Here is a 23,324-nt window from a genome sequence, read left to right on the forward strand (position 1 = left end):
CGCTCATAGACAATGTACAAACAATCTCCAGTATTCTTCAACTTGTGAACCGAAGCGGCCAGTGAACACTCCCCCCCCCCCCACCACCTCCAGAAGCCGCCATTTTGCTTCTGTCTGTGACAACTGTAGGCATTTCCTGCGTGCCTGGGTTTCTGTGACGGTCCCCTTTCCCTTGACATCACGGCCTCCAGGTTCGTCTGTGGGGTGTGTCCCTCCATTTTTGTCCCAGGGTCCCCTGCCCTGTCCTTTTCAAGTCATCCCCATAATGTAATTGTGTAGTTACCTCACGGACTGAGCCTTCTTTGTTCTGCTTGTGTCTAGGTCAGCGCAGGGCATAGTAGGAACTCGGTCCGTTCTCATTGAACGAGAGCTTGGACAAATGCACGAGTTCCCTCATTCCCAGATGTACCCCCAGGTCGTCTTTCTAGTCCATTCCACACAGGTCTCTGCTGTAGTAGCATCCCGTATTACCACGCACTTGGTCCTTCAAACCACGGAAATGTATCCTTACACAGTTCTGGAGACTGGAAGTTCGAAGCCCAAGTCTTAGCAAGATGCTGCTCCCTCTAGAAGCTTAGTAAATGATCCTTGCTCCCTCCCTCTGGGTCTCTCTGTAGCTCAGGCTGGCCTAGAACTCATGGCAGTCACAATGCTTCCTAAGTACTGGAACTAAGGCATGAGCCAGTACATCTGGCCCTCTGCTTTCTTTCTCTTATGAGGATGCTTGTCACTAGATATGGCGGTGACACTTTTACATCCAGCACTTGGATAGTAGAGGCAGGAGGACTAGGACCAGCTACACAGTGAATCTGAGGCCCACCTGGGACATATGAGACCCTTCTCCCAACTCAAAAAGGAGTTCTGTCATTAGATTTAGGATCCACTTCAGTAAGCTAGAATGACTGTATCTGTGCATTCCTAACTGTATTTCCAAGTAAAGCCATGTTCACGGTTGACTTTTTGGTAGCCACAGTTCAACTCTACCCTCTGAGGATTCTGTCCCTCTTGACTGCGCAGCACACATTTTAGTTATCTGTTTTCACAGGGCTGGAGCGGGGAGAATGGGGAGTTGTGAATCAAAGTTTCAGTTTCAGAGGTCGAAGAGTCTGGGGAACATGGGGGTACTCTGGAGTGGAAGTTTGATGTCCTTAGTATTGATGGCACCTTATTTTTCAGGTTGATCGTGTCCTGAGTTGAAGATGTTTCCTGAACAGCAGAAAGAGGTGAGACACTCCCTGTTCATTTATGCAGAGACGGGGTTGAAAACATGAAAAGAAATATCCCACGGATTTTGGCTGATCACAGATCGGTCCAGGTAGTGACTAGAAACTGGTGACGTCTTGAAAGGGGCCGAAGGAAGAGGGACACCCCCTGTCCCCACTGTAGACACATCCGTGGCATCACTTTCTAGTTCTGGGACTTAGCTGGAGTACACTTTGCCAGTCACACGCCTGTCTACACACTGCCTCCCAGACCCAGAATGCTCCCCGGTTCTACCCCCCCACCCTTCGCCCGAGCATCTCTTCCCTCCTCTTGCTTGGTTTTCTGCTCTACTAACTCCTCCCTGGGTATTCCCAGCAAAGTGTCGCCTGCCCTTAGTTCCAGTCAGGGCTGTTTGTTGTCTTTAGAGCTTTGTTTGTTGTTTTGTTTTTGTTTGTTTGTTGTTTTCCCCGCACAACTCAAGCGAGACTATCTTCTTGACTTCATCCTGGACTTCAGGCCTCCAAAGCCCAGTTTCCTGGGCTTCCATCTGGGGTAGAGCTAACTCAGCTGTCTTTTGTTACCCAGGGGGATTGGTTCTATGTAGGAAGGTATCCACCCCGGAGGATGCCATTGACTCAGGATGCTCAAGCCCTTTGTATAAAATGGTGCATTATTTGCATATATCCTGCCCAATCTTTCCAAGTGTTTATGTAGTTTATGTAGTTTATTTATTTATTTATTTATTTATTTATTTATTTATTTATTTAATCTTTTAAGGCAAGGTACCAGGCTGGCTTTGAACTCACTATGCAGCCAAGACTGGGCTTGATTCTCTCATCCTTCTGCTTCTACCTCCCCAGGGCTAGGATTACAGGTGTGTGTCACCATGTCCAGCCTCCCACATACTTTAAATCATCTCTAGAAGACTTACAATGCCAAGTGCAGTTAAATGCTGTGGTAATAGTTACATCACTTAGGGGAGAATGACAAGGGAAAAAGTTGTGTATATCTAGGACAGATGCACTCTGTAGCCCAAGATGGCCCAGAACTGGGTGTGAGCCATCCTCACACTCAGCTTCTTTCCAATTGTGTGTGCACACTGGTACATGTGTGTGGGTACATGCCAGAGGTCAACCTTGGGTGTTGTTCCTCAGATGGCTGTCCAACTTGTATGTTGAGACTCAGCCGCTCACTGGGATTTGGGGCCTGTCATTTAGGTTAGATTGGCTGGCCACTGAGCCCCAGCAATCCCCCTTGTCCACCTCCTCAGCACTGGGATTACAAATGTATGCCACTGTGACCTGATTTTTATGTGGATTCTGGGGATCGAACCCGGGTCCTACGCTTGCCTGGCAAACACTTTATAGACTGAGCTGTCTTCCCAGGCTCTGTTATCAACTATGTTTGACGTGTCATTGGTTGACTCTTTGAATGCAGAACCCATGGTGTGGAAGTCAGACTCTATGTAGTTTCCATTTCTTCTGAAAGCCAGAAGTGGTACAACAGTCCATGATGGTCAGGTAGTTAGGTTGTCCAGGAGCCAAACCATACTCAGGCAGGATATCACAGGTCTAGAGACAACCTGCAGCTTCAGAGGGTCCTGTCCTCTCTTTGGGTGGGGTCAATTCCTTACTACACCTGCCTTAGTCTTATGTCACTGGCTGAGCTGTGCCCACTATGAACACAGCTCCAAAGTCACATTTAAAAATGTTCTTTCTGTGTGTGTGTTCACCTATGAAAGCAGCAAGAACCTTTTTTTTTTTTTTTTTTAGTTTTATGTAGTTCAGGTTGATCTTGACTTTGATATAGAGCTGATGCATCCACCTCCCGAGTGTTGGGTTTACAAATGTAGTTTGTGCCTTGCTAGGGATCAAACCAGGGTTTTTTTTTTTTTTTTTTTTTTTTTTTTTTTTTTTTTTTTTTTTAAAGATTTATTTATTTATTATGTATACAGGAGAGGGTACCAGATCTCATTACAGATGGTTGTGAGCCACCATGTGGGTGCTGGGAATTGAACTCAGGACCTCTGGAAGAGCAGTCAGTGCTCTTAACCTCTGAGCCATCTCTCCAGCCCCCCCCCCCAACAAGGATTTTATATATGGCTGGCAAGCACTCTCCTGACTCTCCTAGTTGTAAGGAGCTGGTGGCTGTTGGTTGGTTCGGTCATTCTTATTTATTTGTTTGTTTGTTTGTTTGCTTGTTTGAAACAGGGTCTCACTGTAGCCCTGGCTGTCATAGAATTTGCTATGTAAACCAGGGTGGCCTCAGACTCACAAAGATCCCCCTGCCTCTAAACACAGGAACTGAAGGTGTGGCCCACCACTCCTGGCTTCATTCATTCATTCTTGTGTGTGTGTGTGTGTGTTTCTTTAAAAAAAAAATATTTATTTATTTATTTATTTATTTATTTATTATGTATACAATGTTCTGTCTGCGTGTATGCTTGGACACCAGAAGAGGGCGCCAGATCTCGTTTTAGTTGGTTATGAGCCATCATGTGTTTGCTGGGAACAGAACTCAGGACCTCTGGAAGAGCAGTCCATGCTCTTAACCTCTGAGCTATCTCTCCAGCACCCCCCCCCCCCCCCGTGTGTGTGTGTGTGTGTGTGTGTGTGTTTCAGAGTGTGTGTGTGCAGTGATGCATGATGTGGGGGTCAGGGGTCAACCTCAGGTGTTATTCCTCATGTACCTTCTACCTAATTTTATGAGACAAGGTCTCTCACTTGGCCTGGGACTTGCCAATTAGGATAGACTGTTTGGCTGGTGAACCACAGGGATTCTGTCTCTCCCCGAAATGCTGGGATTACAGGTTTGTGTCACCATATCCTTGCGTCACCAAGCCCTAATCTAGGGAGCAAACACATGTCCTTCCTTATGCTTGCACAACACCCTGCCAATTGAGGCATCTCCCCCAACCCTAGTCTGTTCAACTCTGTCCCTTTTCTGCGGTCCAGGACCCGAGCTTAGCGAATGGTGACACCCATGTTTAAGGGGAGAACTCCTGTCTCACGTAACCTAGTCAAGAGAATCAATCCGTCATAGGTTTGCCTGGAGGTTTGAGCCCAGGTCCCGTCATAATCAATATTAGCCATCACACCAACTAGATAAAGATAACGTATCAATGATCTTGAGAACGTCCTCTCTGATAAATGACTATGGAATGATTATATCATTAACAATGTAAAGAATGGCAATTCCTTCAATGGAAAAAACATACTGCAAATAGATGGGGACACAGTGTTCAAAAATTTAGCTTAGTTTTGTCGGTAAGAAATAATTTCAGAGAAGTGAGAGCCAGGGTATACTGTAGTATAACAACTGTAGTATAACATCTGGCCGCTCATCAGCTGTCTGTTCATTCTCCATGTGGCCCAGAGTGCTGGGCACAGCCAGAGTTCCTGCACATGGCTTCTAGGTACCTGCAGGCCCAAAGTCTTTCTCCAGACTTCCTTCCTACTTCTCCCAACCCCGGGGCACTTCTTGCTCCCTGTTTCGGGCTTATTTTGGTGCCTCGATAGCTCTGTGCAGTCTGTTCTAATACTGCCCTCCTGCTCCATTGGTTTTCATACATTGTTGAAGGAGGAGCTGATGCCTTCTCTTCCTTCAGGCCTCAGTTGGGGATCAAAAAGACTTCCGACAGCCTCATTTTAAAAAGGTGTTTTCATCTCCTTGATTGCCTCAAGAATACTTTACACTCAATGCCAGCTGGAGGCGCCGAGTCTGTAGGGTGTCGCGACTGGTTGTTGTTTAGTCAGGACCCCCCTGATTGCACACGGAAGGGTCTGATGCAGTATCACTGATTGTTCTAGAAGCTAGACCAGTGTTTGTATGAGTGCGTTCCAGTTGGTGCCCATAGATCGTAGCCATTACTAATTAATCATGAGATTGGCATGTGGATTAAGACCTACTTGCCATCTTTGTTCAGGGTGCAGATGGCTAGTGGTGACATGCCAGCTCCACAGAGCTGGTGGTGCCAGCCTCGAGGTTTGGTCATTTTTATTTTATTTTTTTAAGATTTGGGAATTGTAGTCTCTCTTGTCGAAGCAGCTTTATTACCATAATAAATCTAGCAAGAGGAGAGAAGGGAGCGAGCCTCTCCCTTGTTAGTTAAATATGTTCCATTTGCACATTGGTTTGAATTCCCAGGAGAGCAGTACCCCAGCTGATGGATTGTCCCTATAAAAAGGCCTTGGCATTGGGCCACTGTAAAATTAAAATGAATTCAGACTCATTCATGCATGCAACTTTAATTTACAATTAAAATATTATGGTTACATATTTTAATAAGAATAATTAGACGGACCCAACTGAATCAACCCTTGTGTTTAATGAGACAGAACCCAGAATTCAAATGGAAAGGCAGGTGGGTGTGACAGGGGACACATTTCAGACAGCATCTTTTGTGGAGTCAGGCATTTTTGCTCTTTTTATATTCTGATGCCCAGGAGGAGCAGTTTGATTTCTCTGCAGCACTGAGGACCTTTGCCCCCCGCCTCGGGAAGCTTGTTTTCTGAAGCGGTGAAGGAGCTGCCCCTCTTTGTAGGACACAGACTGTGTCCTGGAGACTCACATCTTGTTCGTGACCCTCCGGCTGCTGCTCCTCCACGAAGGTGCTGGGCTTCTTCCTCAGCTGCTGCTGTAACTGGAACACCCCTCTTAGGGGCTGGGACCTGTCTTTGTGCCTGTGTATCTGTATACACCTGTGTGTCCCCCTACTTCCTGGAACGTGATAGTGGCGGTCTCCCTTTAGGGCATTGGTTTTCAACCTGTGGGTCGAGACCCCACTGGGGTCGACTGTCAGAGATCCTGCATATCAGATATTTACATGATGGTTCCTAACAGTAGCAAAATTACAGTTATGAAGTAGCAATGAAATAATTTTATGGTTGGGGGTCACCACATCATGAGGAACTGTATTAAAGGGTTGCAGCATCTGGAATGCTGAGACCCACGGCTTTAGAGACTTATACCTTAAAGATAAGGACTTTTCTTCTTCAAAGCGTCTGTACTTCGTGTTGGGGAATAACAACGGCTTTCAGGCAACCACCCGATATTGACACCTGAGTGAGTTCTATATTTTCTTTCTTTCTTTCTTTCTTTCTTTCTTTCTTTCTTTCTTTCTTTCTTTCTTTCTTTCTTTCTTTCTTTCTTTCTTTCTTTCTTTCTTTCTTTCTTTTTTTTTGAGATGGGATCTTATACATAGTCCTGGCTATCCTGGAACTCACTATTTAGACCAGGTTAGCCTTGAACTCAGAGAGATCTACCTGCCTCTGCCTCCTGAGTGCTGGGATTAAAGGTGTGCGCCACCACCCCTGGGTTGAGTGAGTGGTTTTGGCAGGGAATACCCAGGATAGGGCAAGTCTAAGTGTCCCAAGGGAATTCCATATACCACCAGGACCCCAGCACTTAGTGTCTTAGGGTCCCTATTGCTGCTATGAAACACCATGACTGAAAAACACATTGGGGAGGAAAGGATTTATTTGGCTTACACTTACTTCCACATTGCTGTTCACCACTGAAGGCAGTCAAGACAGGGATGCAAAACAGGGCAGGATCCTGGAGGCAGGAGCTGATGCAGAGGCCATGGAAAGGAACTGCTTAATGGCTTGTTCCCCATGGCTTGCTCAGCCCACCTTTTTATAGAACCCAGGACCAGCAGCCCAGGGATGGCTCCACCCACCATGGTCTAGGCCCTCCCTCATTGACCACTAATTGAGAAATGCATCTCATGGAGGCCTTTCCTCAGCTGAGGCCCCTTCCTCTGATGACTCTAGCTTGTGTCAAGTTGACACACAAAACCAGCCAGTCCACTGAGGGAGGGAAGGGTGCTACAGAGATGGGAAGGACCTGCTGCCATTTTGGATGAACAACCTTCGTGAATGGATGAATAGTGTTAATATGTTCAAGCACACTTACCAGTGGAGACATTTGGGACTTGCTTTAGGAAAGGGTGGTAAGTTTCTGTTTAAATTTTGAGGCAAGGTCTCACCATGTAGGCCAGGCTAGCCCTGCCCTCACTGTTTAGCCTAGGGAGGCCTTAAATGCCTGGTGATTGATCCTCTACCTGGGCCTCCCAAGTGCTGAGAATTAGCAGGTGCACAGCAGGATTCCCAGCCTGGCATTCTCTTTTTGCTTGTGTTTTTGTAGTGCCAGGACTGGAGAACATGTAGCATTCTACCACTGAGCCGCACCCTGCAGCCTGAAAACCCGGGGCTGTAGCTTTTGATACTGGGCGACTGGTTGGAAACTAAGGTTTGAATGAACGGATATCACTGAAAAACAGAGACTAGTGCCTGTGTCCCGTGATCCCGAGCCCTTCAGTACGCTCTTGAATTTAAGGTCTGCTCTCTTCTCTCTTCCTTTCATATTCCCTCCCTCTCTCCTCTTATTCTCAGCCACTGGCATTCTTCCCAGTTACTGAGTCTTCCCACTGAAGAACAGTGTACTTTCTATGGCTGGAGAGACGGCTCAGCGGTTAAGAGCACCGACTGCTCTTCCAGAGGACCTGGGTTCAATTCCCAGCATCCGCATGGCGGCTTACAACTGTCTAACCCCAATCATAGGGGATCTAATGCCCTGAGCTGGTCTCCTGTCTGTACCATGCGTGTATGTGGGGCACAGACATACATTCCACCAAACATAAATAAATAAAATAAAGAAACGACAGTACAGTTTCAGTAAGAAGAGAAAAGCAGCCTGGAATCTCAATCCTTGCCCACACTGCAGGTTCCCATGGTGTTGGTGTTCTGGGCCCGTTTGTGTGACAGTCACTTGAGGCTCTTCCATTCCGTCCTCCTCCCGAAGAAAGGTTTTATTTCCATCTCCCAGATTTTAAAAGGTTTGTTCAATGTAGAATATAAGCTCCAAGGGAAGATAGAAGCTTGGACTCTTTCCCGCCCTTTCCTGCACACTTGTGTGTGTGTGCATTTTTAGAAACGGAGATCATATAGAATTTATAGTTTAACATCTCTCTCCTCCAGGCCGGCGTTCTAATACATTTTAAGAACTACTTTGCCAGCTCCAACTGATTTAGGAGTGATTAGAAAACAATCAGCACAAATTTATCTTCACATGTATTAACAGATAAGAAACAGTACATTTATGATGGAAAGACCTGTGAATCACTGTCTCAGCCAGGTGATCAACGTAAACAGCAGTGAAGAATCCCAGTGACCGCAGGTGCCTTGTTTGTGATGAAAGATGGACCTGTATCTCCATGGTTTTCCTTCCAAACACCCAGAACCCCAGTCTGGTCCCGAGACAAGCACTGATAAACCCTGACTGAGGAATGTCTACCAAAGACCCAACAAGTTCTCAGAACCATCAAAGTCAAAAAAAACAAGGGACATCTATGCATGTGCCACAGGCCAAAAGGAGCCTAAGGAGACAGTGACCAAGCATGGCATCCTGGGTGGGAGCGACAGTCGAGGAGAGCCCGCATTGATCTACCAGCAGATAATCCCACACAGTGGAGGGGAACACAGTGACGGCGGCGGCGGCGGCGGCGGCGGCGGCGGCGGCACACTGCTGCTCAGGGAACCACCAGAGTCCAGGCTTTGGACAAGAGGCACATCCGAGTTATAAACGCAGCCTGGCCTTGCTGGTCATCTAACTTTTGGGCCAGTTGCTTAAGCTTCTCCTATCTGTGGAGTTGGGGTAATATTACCCAGCTGTTAGGGAAGAGGAGACAAGACAGACAGATAAGGTTGAACCTGGGGCAGGGGCCAGGGAGAAATGGGCCATGGAAATCAGAGAGTACCCAGTGATTGGATTTTCACAGACCTCATGGCCTGTTTTCTCACGGAGTGCGGGAAGGATCAGTTACTTTAAATTTTTAATTCTGTTCCTCCTGGCGTTTCCTTTCATAGCAGATACAGTCATTAGGCCCAAGAAGTCGTTAAAGTGTTTAATAAGGTTATTAAATTGACTAACAGCAGCTTTGGAAGCCATTTCCATAGGAAATCCATGTGATTCCAGGTATGGGACAGAGGGCTGTCCTCTGTGGCTGACAGCCTGTCAGCATCCCCGTGAAGGATGGTGGGCAGGTCGTGAGGGATGCGTCTAATTAAGAGATTATAGGTGAACCTCGACTGTCTGGGCATGCTGTTCGTAGCTGGAAGTGTGTTGAAACTTCACTAATTCCTACTAATTGCGGGGTGGGGGAGGAGAGGCCCATCTGAATTACGGAATATTTTAAAATAAATGCGCTTTTATTACAGTCAAGTACATATTTTAATTCCAACTAGGCTAGCAAATTGTTGCCTGGCACATGTCTTAGGGGACGAAGTTACTGAGGGCATCAGGATGATTTTCAATTATTTCTATGTAAATAGGCGTTTCTGAAGTTCTTTAGGGTGCTCGAAGACAGTTTGTTCTCATAGATCTTAAGCATCACTCTAGTCACCTTCTGCTGTTAATTGGCACACCCTTGGAGGATGGGATTGGTAAATTAAGATAAACTTGAGGCCATCTCTGAAATCCCTTATCAAATGATGAGTGGCGTCCAAGAGGCCAGGTGGAAGACGTTTTTATTTCAGTTGATTTAGTTTCCCTCCGAAGGCGATTTGCTCATTCCTGCAGGCGCTTAGGATCGGTTGACTGTCAGTGGGTACGCTGGGGGTGGCAGACGTTCATGTCTTGAAAGCCAGCCCAAGTTGCTCATGGTAGGATCCAGGAGAGGAGGCCCAGGGGTTAGTGCAGTATCGTACTGAGAGCTAGGGAGCACAGTGGTGCCTTGAGGACAGTCAAATACGTCACGGCAGGAAATCTGAGGAGTGCTGACTGGGTTGTTATTTGAAAAATGATTGGATTAGGGAGCAAAAAGAGAGAAATTTAAAAAAAAAAAGGTGGGGGTAGGAAGCAGAAGAAAGGAAAAGAAAATGGCCTAGCTTTAGTAACGTAGGTAGGAAGACCAGCTTGTTCCTTCCAGGGCATGAAAGAAAGCACACACAGCTGCCGCCCTGGAGCCCCCTGCCCAGCCTTAGGCAGATGTCACGGAGTCTGCGCTCCTCAGCAATGGCCACCACTTCTGTAACAGCTGGAAAGCTGAGTCTTGTATATCTCTTTGGGCTTGTGTCCTAGGAGGCTCCGTCCTTTGCGGGGTGTGTGTGTGTGTGTGTGTGTGTGTGTGTGTGTGTGTGTGTTGCAGTGGGGAGGGCGTCGGTACACAGAAGAAGGTTCCTTGGGAAGTTTGTCTGACGGGGTGGACCAGTGTGTGCTAGAGTGGGCAGTCAGAAGTCTGGGGCTGGGAACCGACACTGGCTGGGGCGGGTGGGGTGCTGTTTATTGTGTTGAGGGACAGAATGACGTGGGGACCATGGGCACTTGGTACTCTTGGGACGTCTGATGGATCAGGCTGGAGGTTCGGTACAATGCAAAGATACTTGCACTGGAATGAACTGCTAGGGATTACCAGCCCGCAGTGCGTGTGCGTGTGCGTGTGCGTGTGCGTGTGCGTAAGGTCACCAGAAATGGGTCTGTCGGGGAACAGCAGCCTGGTATGGCTCACAGAGGCACAGCAACACAGCGGGAAGCAGAGAGGGGATGCAAGCTTACCACCCACAAAAGAACAGTGGTGCCGAGCACCCCAGCTGTTAGGGAAAAAAGGGTCTATTTCATCTACAACCCCCAGATCACAGTCCATCACGGCAGGAAATTGAGGCAGGAGCTAAAGCGGAAGTCATAGAGGAACTGATCACTGGCTTGTTTCCCTGTCCTTCCTCAGTTGCCTTTTCTAATCATCCTAGGTCCCTCTGCCCAGGGGTGGCATCACCCTCAGTGGGCTGGGCCCTCTTACATCAGTCAATCAAGAAAATGTCTCACAGACATGCCTACAGGCCAGTCTCGGGCAGGTAATTCTGTAATTAAATTTCCTCTCTCGTTAGCCCTAGTTTATATCAAGTTGATAAAAACTAGCCAGCAAGAGCATCAGCCAGGCTAAAGACTTTCAGTGTTGAAAGAATAATGTAGAGACGTAGTGCGTCAGTGAATTCTAGGTGCTCATTCAAAATGAAGTCACAGGCAGAGCTCTGTGAGTTCAAGGCCAGCCTGGTCTACAAAGCAAGTTCCAGGACAGCCAGGGCTGTTACACAGAGAAACCTTGTCTCAAAAAACAAACAAAACAACAACAACAAATACATTTCTGTATTCTGGTACGGTTTGGAATATTCACATGCCGGTCTCTAGGCAAAGGTTAGTTTCCAGCCTGCTTGGGAAGAGAGGCTTTCCCATAGCGTGTCACTGTGTCTCCCTTTGCACACATTGTGAAGGACATGTGTGACATGTGCACTCCAACCTTTAGGCCACTTTTTGCTAAAGAATTACACTATTATGGTGTTTGTTACTAAGTTCCTAAATCAATATTTTTTACTTAAAAAAAAAGTGTGTTGGGCGGAGCTCGAGTCAGGATTTAGAGTTCAAAGCTAGTCTGGGTTACATAATGAGATCCTGACTTGCGAGGAAGGAGGGGCCATTGATGGTGATGATGATGATGATGATGATGATGATTTGAGACAAATCTCACTATGTAGACCAGGTTAGCCTTGCATTTGAGGTGATCCTGCTGCCTCTTCCTCCTGAGTGCTGGGATTATGGGTGGGTATCATCAGGCCTGGATTAGATTTTTTTTTTATTTCTTTCCCCCCCTTTTATTGAAAATTGTTTCTTTTCCCATATAGTATATCCTGTTTATAGTTTCTCCTTCCTCACTCACAAGGCCTGGATTAGATTTTCTTATTTCATAATGCCAGTGTCTGTGGGAAGGCTCCATGCTCTGAGCTGATAAGCCTCCTCTCCCTATGTGTGATTTGCTTTGTATTTGTTTAGCTTTAATGGAGCATTCCCTGATGTTTCAGTGGTGTTTTGATATTTGATCTATCTAGCAGCTGGAATAGATTGGACAGACATTCTTCCCATTTCCAGAGGCAGAAAGTGAGGCTTGGTGAATTAATAATTTTAGGAGGCGGGTGAGCCGGAATTCAGTTTTGTGACTAGAAATTCTGTTCAGTGTTGATATGCCGGTAAGTGGTCAACGGCAAAGAAGTAGGGTGAGGAAAACATTGATGTATCGATTTTAGAACCACTTATCGGCTACCATAGTGGATTACTGGTATGCTGTGTGGTTGGCCACATGTGGCATTTGTAGTAACAGTGGGACTTACAGTTCAGACATGCCAAGATCACACATGCATGCTGTGTTGACACACGTGTCTTCTCTTCCTTCCTGTTCTTTTTTTTTTTTTTTTAAATGTGTAGCCCAGGCTGGCCTCGAACTCATGATCCTCCTGCCTCCGCCCCCTTCAGCAAATCCTACCGCCGCCGCCGCCACCACCACCACCACCACCACCACCGGCCCTTCCCGTTCTTTGGCTGTGGCTTTGGTTTTGAGGTTGAGTCTCACCTTGTAGACCTGATTGGTTTGGAACTCAGTATATGGCCCGTGGGCTTTGAACTCACGGCAATCCTGCCTCCGCCTCCCGAGTGCTGGGTTTGTAGGTATGAGCCACCCTGACCAGCTTCCCCTTTGTTTACGTGGTGTGAAGACCCACCATTTCAATAGCTGCCATGTTTTCCATCTGCTGTGAACGTGTGACATCGAGTGGTTGGAAATAGTTGGCCTCTCTTTGACTCATCTGAGGATGTCTTCCTCTTCCATGGAAAACGGATTCTGCCAACACCCTCTGTGGGAATGTGGCTTCCACGGGACATGGTGACTCGGAGCCATCCTGCAGTCCTTCATTAGACACAGTGCCAAGGACAATGCTACTTTTTAGGGCCAGTAAAACTGTTTTAATTTCTTTTAAAATTAGAAGAGTGAACTTTTAGGTCAAAGAAAGGCTTTGAAACATTAGTATAGTCCTCTTTACACCAGCGTAGTTAAATATGACTATGTAAATAAGTATGTATGTGTGCAACATATGCATGTACATAATGTGTGTATGTAACATATAATGTATGTAATGTATGTGTGTATGTATGTATATAAGAAAGGCCCATGAAAGCCAGAATGGAGCCTTGAGTATATGCAGCGTTGGGAGCCTTGGACTGGGGTTCGGTCTTCTGCAGACTGTGGTCTTTTCTTCTCTTCCCAACCTATTTATCTGATGAGATTGAATGTGTTCAGGGTGGTATTGCTGTGAACCCTAACCTGTTTGCCCGCCTGCCTTCCCTCCATCCTTCCCTCCCTCCCTCCCTCCCTCCTTCCCTCTCTCCTTCCTTTCCTTCCTGCTGGCTAAGCAAAGAGATTTATTAAGGAAAAGTAGGAAAGAACTCCAGAGAGCAGGAGAGGTTCCACAGAAAACTTGCCCATAACCTATTTAACTTTCTGGTCATTGGATTGCTTGATTGCAAAAACCCCGTGCAGGGATGGAGAGATGGCTCGGGGTTAAAAGTGCATATCATTATTACTATATTTTTTTCTTTGTGGTTTTTCAAGACAGGGTTTCTCTGTGTAGTTCTGGCTGTCTCAGAACTCACTCTGTAGATCAGGCTGGTCTTGAACTTAGAGATCTGCCCACCTCTGCCTCTCAAATCCCTGCCTGGTGATACATACCATTCTTGCCAGAGAGCCTGAGTTCAGTTCCCAAGTTGCTCAAAACTACCTGTAACCCTATCCCGGAGGGTTGGGGGTGGGTGGGTGGTGGTGGGGGTGGTGGGGTGGTGGTGGGGTGTCTGATGCCTTCTGGCCTCCCGAGGGCACCTGTACTCTCCTTTACATACCCACTCCCAACACATAATTAAAAATAAAACAAATCTATAAAAAACCCAAAATACCCCAAACTGCGTCTATGTGAAAAGCACCACAGGAAAGTGAATTTAACACACACAACACAGAATTAATAAATTAACATATTATGTGTATAGCTTTGTTACCTGATTTTCATTCTGTCTCTGAATGATTTTTAAAATGAGAGACAGAGGCAGGAGAATCATGAGTTCAAGACCAGTCTGGATCACATGATAAGGCTTGTCTCAGGAAGACCAAAGGAGGCAGGATGTGGTAGCTCAGACCAAAATCCCAGCTCTTGAGAGGTTGAGGCAGGAAGATCCCTATGAATTCAAGGCTAGCTTGGGATACATAGTTCCATGCCAGCCTGGGCTGAAGCAGGAGACTGTGTCCCAAACCTAACCAAACATCGAAGGAAGGGGGAGAAGTACAGTGAAAACATTTAAAAAATAAGCCTGTTGGGGACATGCACTCACAGTCCCTAGGTCCTGTCCTGGGGCTACCTAATGAGACAGTCTCAGATGCAGGATCAGAGGGTGTGCTACCTTCTGAGACAAGACTTGCTGGGCACAGTGTTACTGGCAGAAAACATGGTCTACTTTTCTGCTTTGAAAAGTATCTTATGGACTGAAGAAAACTTCTTGTTTATTGTCTGAACAGTAGCATGGAGGTCTGTTTAAACCCTGGCCTGCCTTCCTCTTCTGTTTAGATTATTTAAAAAAATTAAAAACCTTTATGTGTTGTCTTAGGGTTTCTATTGCTGTGAAGAGACACAGTGACCACAGCAACTCTTTTTTGTTGTTTTGGTTTTTTTTCTTTTTTGTGACAGGGTTTCTCTGTGTAACAGCTCTGGCTGTCCTGGAACTCACTCTGTAGTCCAGGCTGGCCTCAAACTCACAGAGTCTTCCTCTGCCTCCTGAGTGCTGGGATTAAAGGCATGCACCAGCCACACTTGGCCCATGGTAACTCTTATAAAGGAAAACATTTAATTGAGGTGACAGCTTACAGTTGAGAGGTTTACTCCATTATCATCATGATGGGACATGGCAGCATGCAGGCAGACATGGTGCAGGAGGAGGAGCTGAGAGTACTACATCTTGAAGGCAACAGGAAGTGAACTGAGACACTGGGCGTGGCTTGGGTACACACACACACACACACACACACACACACACACACACACACACACGTATATATGAGACCTCAAAGCCCACCTCCACAGTGACACACTTCCTCCAATAAAGCCACACCTCCTAATAGTGCTATTCCTTTTGGGAGCCATTTTCTTTCAGACCACCCCATGTATATAGGTGTTTTTCCTATATATGTCTGTGTACCACATGTATGCAGTGCCCAGGAAGGCCAGAAGACAGCTGCAGATCCCCTAGCAACTGGAGTTAACCATGTGGCTGCTGGGAATTGAACCCTGGTCCTCTGGAAGAACAACAAGTGCTCTTAACCACAGAGCCATCTCTCCAGCTCCTTTCTTTCACTCTTACTATCTTAAAAAAAAAAATCCACAGTGTGTGTGTGTGTGTGTGTGTGTGTGTATCTACTTACTAATTTACTTTCACCCTGTAGCTGAGCCTGGCCTGGAATTTATGGCCTTCCTCCCACCTCTACTTCCCAAGTGCTGGGATTACAGGTGTGTGCCGCTGTGCCTCTGTTTTTAAAAACTTTTTTTTTTTTTTTAACTCATAACACAACAATGAAGGTGAAATGATTTACTCTATAGAGAAGATATTTAAAAATAGAAAAGCATAGTGGGAATGAAGGTGTGTGTCTTCCTGTTAAGTCACCGTGGCTCATTCTCACAAGCCTGAGGCAAGGCAGTTTGCGTCCCTGGTTCTTGCTTTGCATGGGACCTTTGTTACTCTGTCTTCCTTGTGACCTAGAAAGCAGTTTTCCAGACTGGCCCTATAGGTATTTGAGATGACAGTAGCTGTGGCGTTGAAAAGCTGAGACAAATGGGAACTTAGTGTTCACGACTGAGTATTAAGGATCGGTTTTGGAATATATCTTCTTGCCTGTCTTCACACACCAGTAACACTGCCCCTAAGCATTCTGCTCAGTTTTGCAGCATTTAAAATTTCCATTTGTGGTGAAGGGTTTCGTGGACTCGGGTGATGCCTGATTCATGGTTTCTACTTCTTGTTTCCTGAGGGACAGCAAGCGCACTGGCTGATGCTTCCGGGTCAGTCCTCCCAGCAACTTCCAGCCCTTTCCATAAGCCTGACACTGTCTTTTGTTCGCCATGCCCTTGCAGGAGTTCGTAAGTGTCTGGGTCCGAGACCCCAGGATTCAGAAGGAGGACTTTTGGCACTCTTATATCGACTACGAGATATGTATTCATGTAAGTACACCGTCAGTAGGAAACGGGATTCTAGGTGGTGAATGTTTTATGTGATATAATGATGCTAAGAACTAAACAAACAAACAAGAACAAAAAAGGCCTCAATTCAAAGAACCGGGTCGGGATGGCTCCAGCTGAGCTTGTATTAACAAACGAAACAGTAAGATGATTCTTGAAGTTGAAGAATTACTTATTGGAAGCTCACATTGTACTTGTTTTTTAAAAAACTATCAATATTTTAATGTTTATTACCTTTCCTTATGGAGATGTGAGTACTTAAAAAATGGTTAAAGAATATAACACATCAATGGCATTTCTTTGTGATATCGTATCTCAAGATAATATATTGTTTAATAAATCAAGTTTTGAGGAGACAGAATTTTGGGGCAAGGGGAGATGTAGTATTAACCATTTTAAATTAATACAAGGTATTGGTTTTCATTATAGCATTTTTCTTCATAAGTGCCTTTATATTTTATACATGGAATCAGAAATTTTGGAAGTGACTATGTACATTTGCTTGCCTTAGTCTAGATTTTGAGTCACTAGCACAGAGTAAGCATCCAGAGGTGACATCCCCCGAGTGGAAATAATACGGAGCCATAAGCTCCTGAAATGCCTGTGTGGTGAGAGGCCGCTGTGCTCGCCTTGAGCAAGGTCGGCACACCTGTCCTCCATGCGGCCGCATGGACAGTGCCCTGTGCCAGCTGTGCCACAGCTGTGCTGCAGCTGTGCTGCGGTCCATCAGGGGCAGCCTAGACAGTATGCAAACGAACCCCCGTGATCGTGTCCCTCGGAACTGCTGGAGAAAGACAGGAGGTGGGCAGACTGGCCCCAGACACTGGCCTTGAAGATACTCACTTGTCTGAGCCGGTCCGGAGCTGATGCATCTGGGACCGCACAGGGCAAGTGAAGTAACACACAGCATCATTCAGTGTCATCTGGGATGATACTGGAATCGTACTAGAAGACCAAACACCACCTAAAATGGTTTCTTTCAAGAGTCCCAAGTTTAGAAAACCAAGCTAGGCAAAAGCTCTCAGTGGCTTCTTCCCGCTTTTCTCTTTTTTCAGTTCTTCTCTAAGCCATTGCTGTATGAGTTGTTTGCTTTTGTTGTTGTTGTTTTCAGTTTTTTGTTTGTTTGGTTTTTGAGACAGGGTTTCCCTGTGTAGCCCTGGGTGTCCTGGAACTCGCTCTGTAGACCAGGCTGGCCTTGAATTCAGAGATCCGCCTGCCTCTCCCTCCTGAGTGCTGCGATTAAAGGTGTGCGCCACCACTGCCTGGCACTGTATAAGTTGTTATTTTGCTTTTGTTTTTACTAAAAAGCTCACACCGAGGATCCATTCTATGTGGGAAATGATGGACGTATAAGAGTAGGCATTTGGCGAGACGGCGCAGCAGTTACGGCACTCACTCCTTTTGCAGAGGATCTGGGGGTTCGGGTCCCAGCACTCATGGTAGCTCACAGCAGCTGTAACTCCAGTTTCAGGGGATCCAGCCCCTTTTCTGACATCCCCAGGCTCCAGCATGTACAGGGTGCATAGATTTACACTCAGATCGCACACATGAAATTAAATGAATAAGATTTTAAAAAGGAGTAGGCATTTGAATCAGATGTGGAGGTCCAGACCTGTGATCCCAGCAAGTGGGGGTAGAGGTGGAGGATCAGTTCAAGGGGATCCTCAGCTGTATGGTGTATTCAAGGCCAGCTTGGTCTGCTTGAGAACCTGTCTCAATCCCTGACCATCCCCCTCCCCCCCAAAAAAGAAGGAATGTGCAAAAAAATAATAAGCATTTGCAACAGAATGTGCAAAAAAGAAAAAAACATTTGGAACAGAATGTGCAAAAAAAATAATAAGCATTTGGAACAAAATGAAATTATTTAGTTGCCTTTTAACGCCTCTAAAAATGTTTGTGAGCCCTTGTCACATACTTGGGGGCATCCTGAAATTTGATTATTTTCAGGAGGTAGTGAAATATAGATAATTCTGTGCTAATAAATTGCACGATGTGAATTGAGAACTCTACCTGGACTCAAGTCATGCTATTTTGGTGGTGTTCTGGTATTTCTTGAAGTGCTCATCAGCTGACAGTGAGTACGTCTTGGCTTGGTGGTGGAGGTCAGAGGCAAGCGTATGGATTTAGAGGAACTGACTTAGTCGGTGATCTCAGTGTAGACCTGCTCCTGTGGTACAGTGTACAGCTGGTAGATGAGTGAGGCTTTTGGCTAGCCTTGGTTAGCTCCGAGGACATCAGCTGGGAATCCGTTTACTCCAATGAACCTCAAGGGAAAAAATACCAGATGACTCTGGGATGTCCATATTTACTTGTTACTGCAGAGCAGTGGAGGACAGAGCTGCCTGCCCGTGGTTGAAGGAATCACAGATGGGCCTTGCTCTGGTATCAGGATCCTGTGGGTTTTTGTTACCGGCACCCGTGGTGACTGTGAGCTGGGAAATGGGATTTAATGGGTCCAGCTTGTACTGGCGATGTCCGAAGTCCCGGCAGGGGCCTGGAGCTCTGTGTGGAGAGTGCAGAGGGGATGTCTGCTTGGGCCTCGTTAGGGCCCTGATTCTGGTGTCACAAAAGTCTTGGTCTCCAAGGAGTGCATTAGAGTCAGGCTGTGTTTGAAGTTGTCCTGCAGAATGTCACCATGCTGTAGGCCTGTTTCATTTCTGTAATGCAGAAGTGGCTGGGTGTAGTATTGTACAGCCTTTGCAGGTGAGGCTCTGAACCTCTCTGCACCCAGGAACTTTCCCCAGTGTGTCACGGGGCCAGCTTCCGGACAAATGCATACAGTCATTTAGATGTATTCCCGAGGATACAGCTGAGCTTCCTTGGCAGGATAGTTTTGTAATAATACACAGATCTTAGTAGCAAAAAGGTAGTTTCTCATTTAGCAATGCAATGGTTATGAACTTCATTTAAAATGAATATAAAGCTGGGTCTAGAGCCCACACCTTTAGTCCCAGGACTTGGGAGGCAGAGGCAGGTGGATCTCTGAGTAGCTTGGTCTACAGAGGGAGTTTCAGGACAGCCAGGGCTGCACAGAGAAACCCTGTCTTGAAAAACAAAACAAAACAATATACATGTGTGTAGAGGTTTTATTTATTTATTTATTTTTTTAAAGGGGTAGTGGTTGAGATTTTATACAGGATCTCACTTCGTAGCTCAGACTGCTTGGAGTTCATTTATAACCCAAATTGACTCCAGTCAGGTGGCAATCCTCCTGCCCCACCCTCTGGAGTCCTTGCATTCTAAGTGTGAGCCTTCACACTCGCAGAGATGACCTTGTGTTTTGAAACTAGTAGCCACAGATGTTTGCCACCTTTGCATTTTAGCCCAGGGAGACTATTTACTCTTCTGTGTTTACCCAAAGGAGTGACATTGTATGGCGCAGCGGAGGCTGGGGACTCTGGACCTGTTATTTCCCGAGCCTGTCTCGGGGCTGCCACAGGGAAACAGACAGCTAGTAACTAATGGTATTAACTGTGCTTGCCAGGTGCTCTTTGCTCATCTTTGTATCCACCCTGTTTTCCCACTCAGGGAACCAGAGCTGATGTCATTTTCCTGGAGCAGAACCAGGGCCGACATTTATGTCTGCCCATCATGGATACCGATGCTGAACTGGGGTTCCATTGTTTTCCTGACTCAAATCCCCCATCCGTCTCATTGCCAAGCAGGATGGGAAAATGTTGTCTAGTTGAGCAGTGACTTCAGGATTCCCAGTGACTGGTGACATGCATGTTGAGATGCAGATGTCTGTGATGCCTTGTGAAGGGCTGTGGGAGGTCAATTCTTATCTACAAAAGCTCCCGGATGCTGTTAAAAATGCAATGGATGCCCCTGAGCATTTTACATTTTAGGGTGTGTGAGTGTGTGTATGTGTTTATCAAGATAGGGTTTCACTTTGTAGCCAAAGGTGGATTTGAACTCCTGGCCCTCTTGCCTCAGCCTCCTGGGTCTGAGATGACAGTGTGGGTTACTATGCCCACCAGAATTTATTGCCTCATCTTTGGAAGCAATGAGTTATGTATGTAATAAGAAAGTGCTTTTTCCCTGAGGTGAGGCTCATGTTTTTCTGTTTCTGTACAGACTAACAGCATGTGTTTCACCATGAAAACATCTTGTGTACGAAGAAGGTACAGAGAATTTGTGTGGCTGAGGCAAAGACTCCAGAGCAATGCATTGCTGGTGTAAGTGACTTATGGGTTAAATTGTGATCTGTCTTGGTAGTCCAGAACTGAAAGCTGATAGTGTCAAGATGCACCAGGTAAGGATAGGCCACAGGCTTCCTTCCTCTGGTTAGTTCTGTGCCTCCTGCATCTGAATTTAAAATCCATCACGTGACTTTACCAGTTTTTATGGATATTGATTACAAAGAGCCCCAGGATCGTTTGAAGACAGATTTTCCTTTAAGTTAATATTATACAGCAATAATTATGTGATAACTGTGTGATAATTATTACCAGGCACAATATGCCTTCACTTTGAGTGATTTCTATAGCCGAGTCACCTTTATTTACTGATTGATTTTTTTTTTTTTTCTCATCAGACAATTACCAGAACTTCCATCTAAAAATCTATTTTTCAACATGAACAATCGCCAGCACGTTGACCAGCGTCGTCAGGGCTTGGAAGATTTCCTCAGAAAGTAAGTAAGGGTCTGTAGCCGAGTTGGGCGTATAGGCAGAGAGAACCTGTGTGGAAGATTCCATCTCTGAAATGCTGCTGAACTGTGGCCCACATATGTTCATATCCTGTATTAGAGCGCCATCTTGTGGCTCACATTGAATGGTACTGATATGAAGGGAGCCTTCTAGAAACAATGGATGACTGAATCAGAGAATAAACACATGATCTCTTAAGAGTCAAGTAGAGACCGTGGCAGCTTACACTTCTAATGGAAGCACTCATGAGGCTGAGGCAGGAGGATTTCTGTGAATTTGAGGCCAGCCCAAGCTTTGCAGTGAGTTCTAGGCTACTCCTTGTCAAACAAGTACTCTCCTACCCTAAAACAACAACAGCAACAACAACAAACCCAAAGCAGCTGAGGTAAAGTGGATGCACGTTCCTCGGGAGTCCGGCTGACAGAAGTAACATTTCCCAGGAAATAAGTGTGCCCTGTTATTTAAAAGAAGCCCTTCCTTAAAACTGGCTTTGTTTACAGCAGATAGAATTGACGGGCCCAAATCGTCTGTCCCGGAGCCTTGACGGCCCTCCTCTGTCTGAATGGCTTTATTCTTCTCGCAGAGAATGCCTTGTCAACGCACGTGTCCTCGGGAGGTTGACTCTGGATTTCTGTGCTGGGGCACACTCCTGCGGGAGCCGCCCCGGGTCCTCTCCACCGTGACGTCCCTTGTGTCCCTTGCTCTCTAGAATGCCAGCGCAGGAGGCTTGCTGCACTCCGGGTGGCACACAGACTCTGAAGCTAGGCTCCTGGGATTCAAATCCTGGACCTGCCACTTTACTGGCTGGGAGTTAGGCAAGCCCCTTCCTTCTCTCTGCCTGTGTGGTCGGTCCCACCTGTAAAATGGGGACAATGGTCGCCCTTCCCATAAGGACTGAGACAGTGACGTAGGCTACACATTGACAGCGGTGCCTGGCAACCTAATTTACGGGTGTTGACCGCCATTGTTGTTGTTGTTGTTATTATTATTATTATTATAGCACACTCAGGGCTGAGCTGTGAGCTTCTATCTATCTATCTATCTATCTATCTATCTATCTATCTATCTATCTATCTATCTACCTATCTATATTTTTTTTCTAGATAAGGAAGTAGGCAGAGTCAGGTGAGTACCAGTTAGAAGCAGGGGTCTCCAAGGGTCCATTCTTCTCCAGTGGCTTTGGGATCTGAAATGATCTCCTTTTGAGTTTACTAAATAGGACCCCGAGCTAGTCCTGGAACAATATGCTGCTTTCCCCATATGGCTCACTTATAAAGGGCCTGGGGATTCAGTATGCACATGAATATTAATACTTATTTCTATTAGATTGACCCAGTGCCTTTCCTTCCAAGAGGTCACTGGGACACGCGGAGAGCTGGAAGCTTATGAATTGAGAGAGGGCAGGGGAAGGACAGGCACCAGAGCGGTCACTGTGCGAAGAGTCCTCTGAAAACATTACAGCGGTGTCCTCCGTGGCGTCACAGTGGTGACCGAGCAGAGAGCTGGTCGGGGCTTCCCAGTTGTTCCCTTTTGTTAACTGTCGTCGCCAAGGTGCCCAGGGGGCCGAGGGCTTCTCCCTTAAGATGGAGCTCATGTCCACAGGGCAGCCTCATTCCAGATGCTCCCCCGGGGAAGCCTGCAGCCTGGCCACCACCTGGGAGGCCTGGGCAGGGAGCAGGCGAGCAGCCCTGGCTGGCAGCCCTGGCTGGCACTGGGGAGCTGTTGGGCTAGTGCAGGTCCAGGGACAGAAAGCATCTTTGTGTTTATGTCACTAGGTCAGCTCAGGGCACTGATCATTCCTGTCGCTGGTCTTTGGAAACGGGGTCTCCTGGAGCTTAGACTGGCCTCAAACCCACTACGTACTTGACTCTGGCCTTGAACTCCCGATTGCCTGCTGGGATCACAGGCGTGTGCCGCCAGGCCCAGCGTCTGGTTTTTGCTCCCTGCACTGTTTTCAAGCACTATTCCGTCACAGCTGCTCCCCCATCATCTGCTCCCACGGACTGTGCTAGGGCAGAGGGGTTTGGTACTGGGTATCGTTTGGCCGTCCACTGGCTGTGTTTGAGGCACGTTACGGTGGCGAGCATCCTGCTTCAGGATCTCGAGGGACTTGGGGCTAAGGCTCCCGGCAGTCCTGGCTCTTGCTATTCCAGGCTATGGAACCCGGATTCTTGTGAGTCCCTTAGTTGTTTTGGTTGTGGCGTGGAGCAGTGTAGCCCGTGTGTTGCTGTCCTTGCTGGTAGCTGTGTTCGGATAACTGCTTGGCAAGGATCCTGAAATGCACCTGCTGACCCTTCATCTGCCAGCCGTGTGCCAGGGCTACAGGACCAGACACAGGAATGCCTACGAAGCTTCCGCTCTCACTGGGAGCTCT

At 46.7% G+C, this 23,324-nt stretch overlaps 1 protein-coding gene across 2 annotated transcripts in view; it reads left to right on the forward strand.

Moving 5' to 3' along the window:
• Positions 1-23,324, forward strand: part of Snx10 (sorting nexin 10) — a 66,374-nt gene that overhangs the window by 35,092 nt on the left and 7,958 nt on the right. For both annotated transcript variants that reach the window (XM_028864150.2, XM_028864149.2), the window contains exons 2-5: positions 1,177-1,223; positions 16,194-16,280; positions 20,376-20,476; positions 20,836-20,934. In XM_028864150.2, the coding sequence (XP_028719983.1) occupies positions 1,200-1,223; positions 16,194-16,280; positions 20,376-20,476; positions 20,836-20,934 (311 nt within the window). In that variant the 5' untranslated portion in view covers positions 1,177-1,199. The remainder of the gene's footprint in view (positions 1-1,176; positions 1,224-16,193; positions 16,281-20,375; positions 20,477-20,835; positions 20,935-23,324) is intronic.

This window comes from Peromyscus leucopus, chromosome 3 (genome assembly GCF_004664715.2).
Source record: "Peromyscus leucopus breed LL Stock chromosome 3, UCI_PerLeu_2.1, whole genome shotgun sequence".
Classification (NCBI taxonomy): domain Eukaryota; kingdom Metazoa; phylum Chordata; class Mammalia; order Rodentia; family Cricetidae; genus Peromyscus; species Peromyscus leucopus.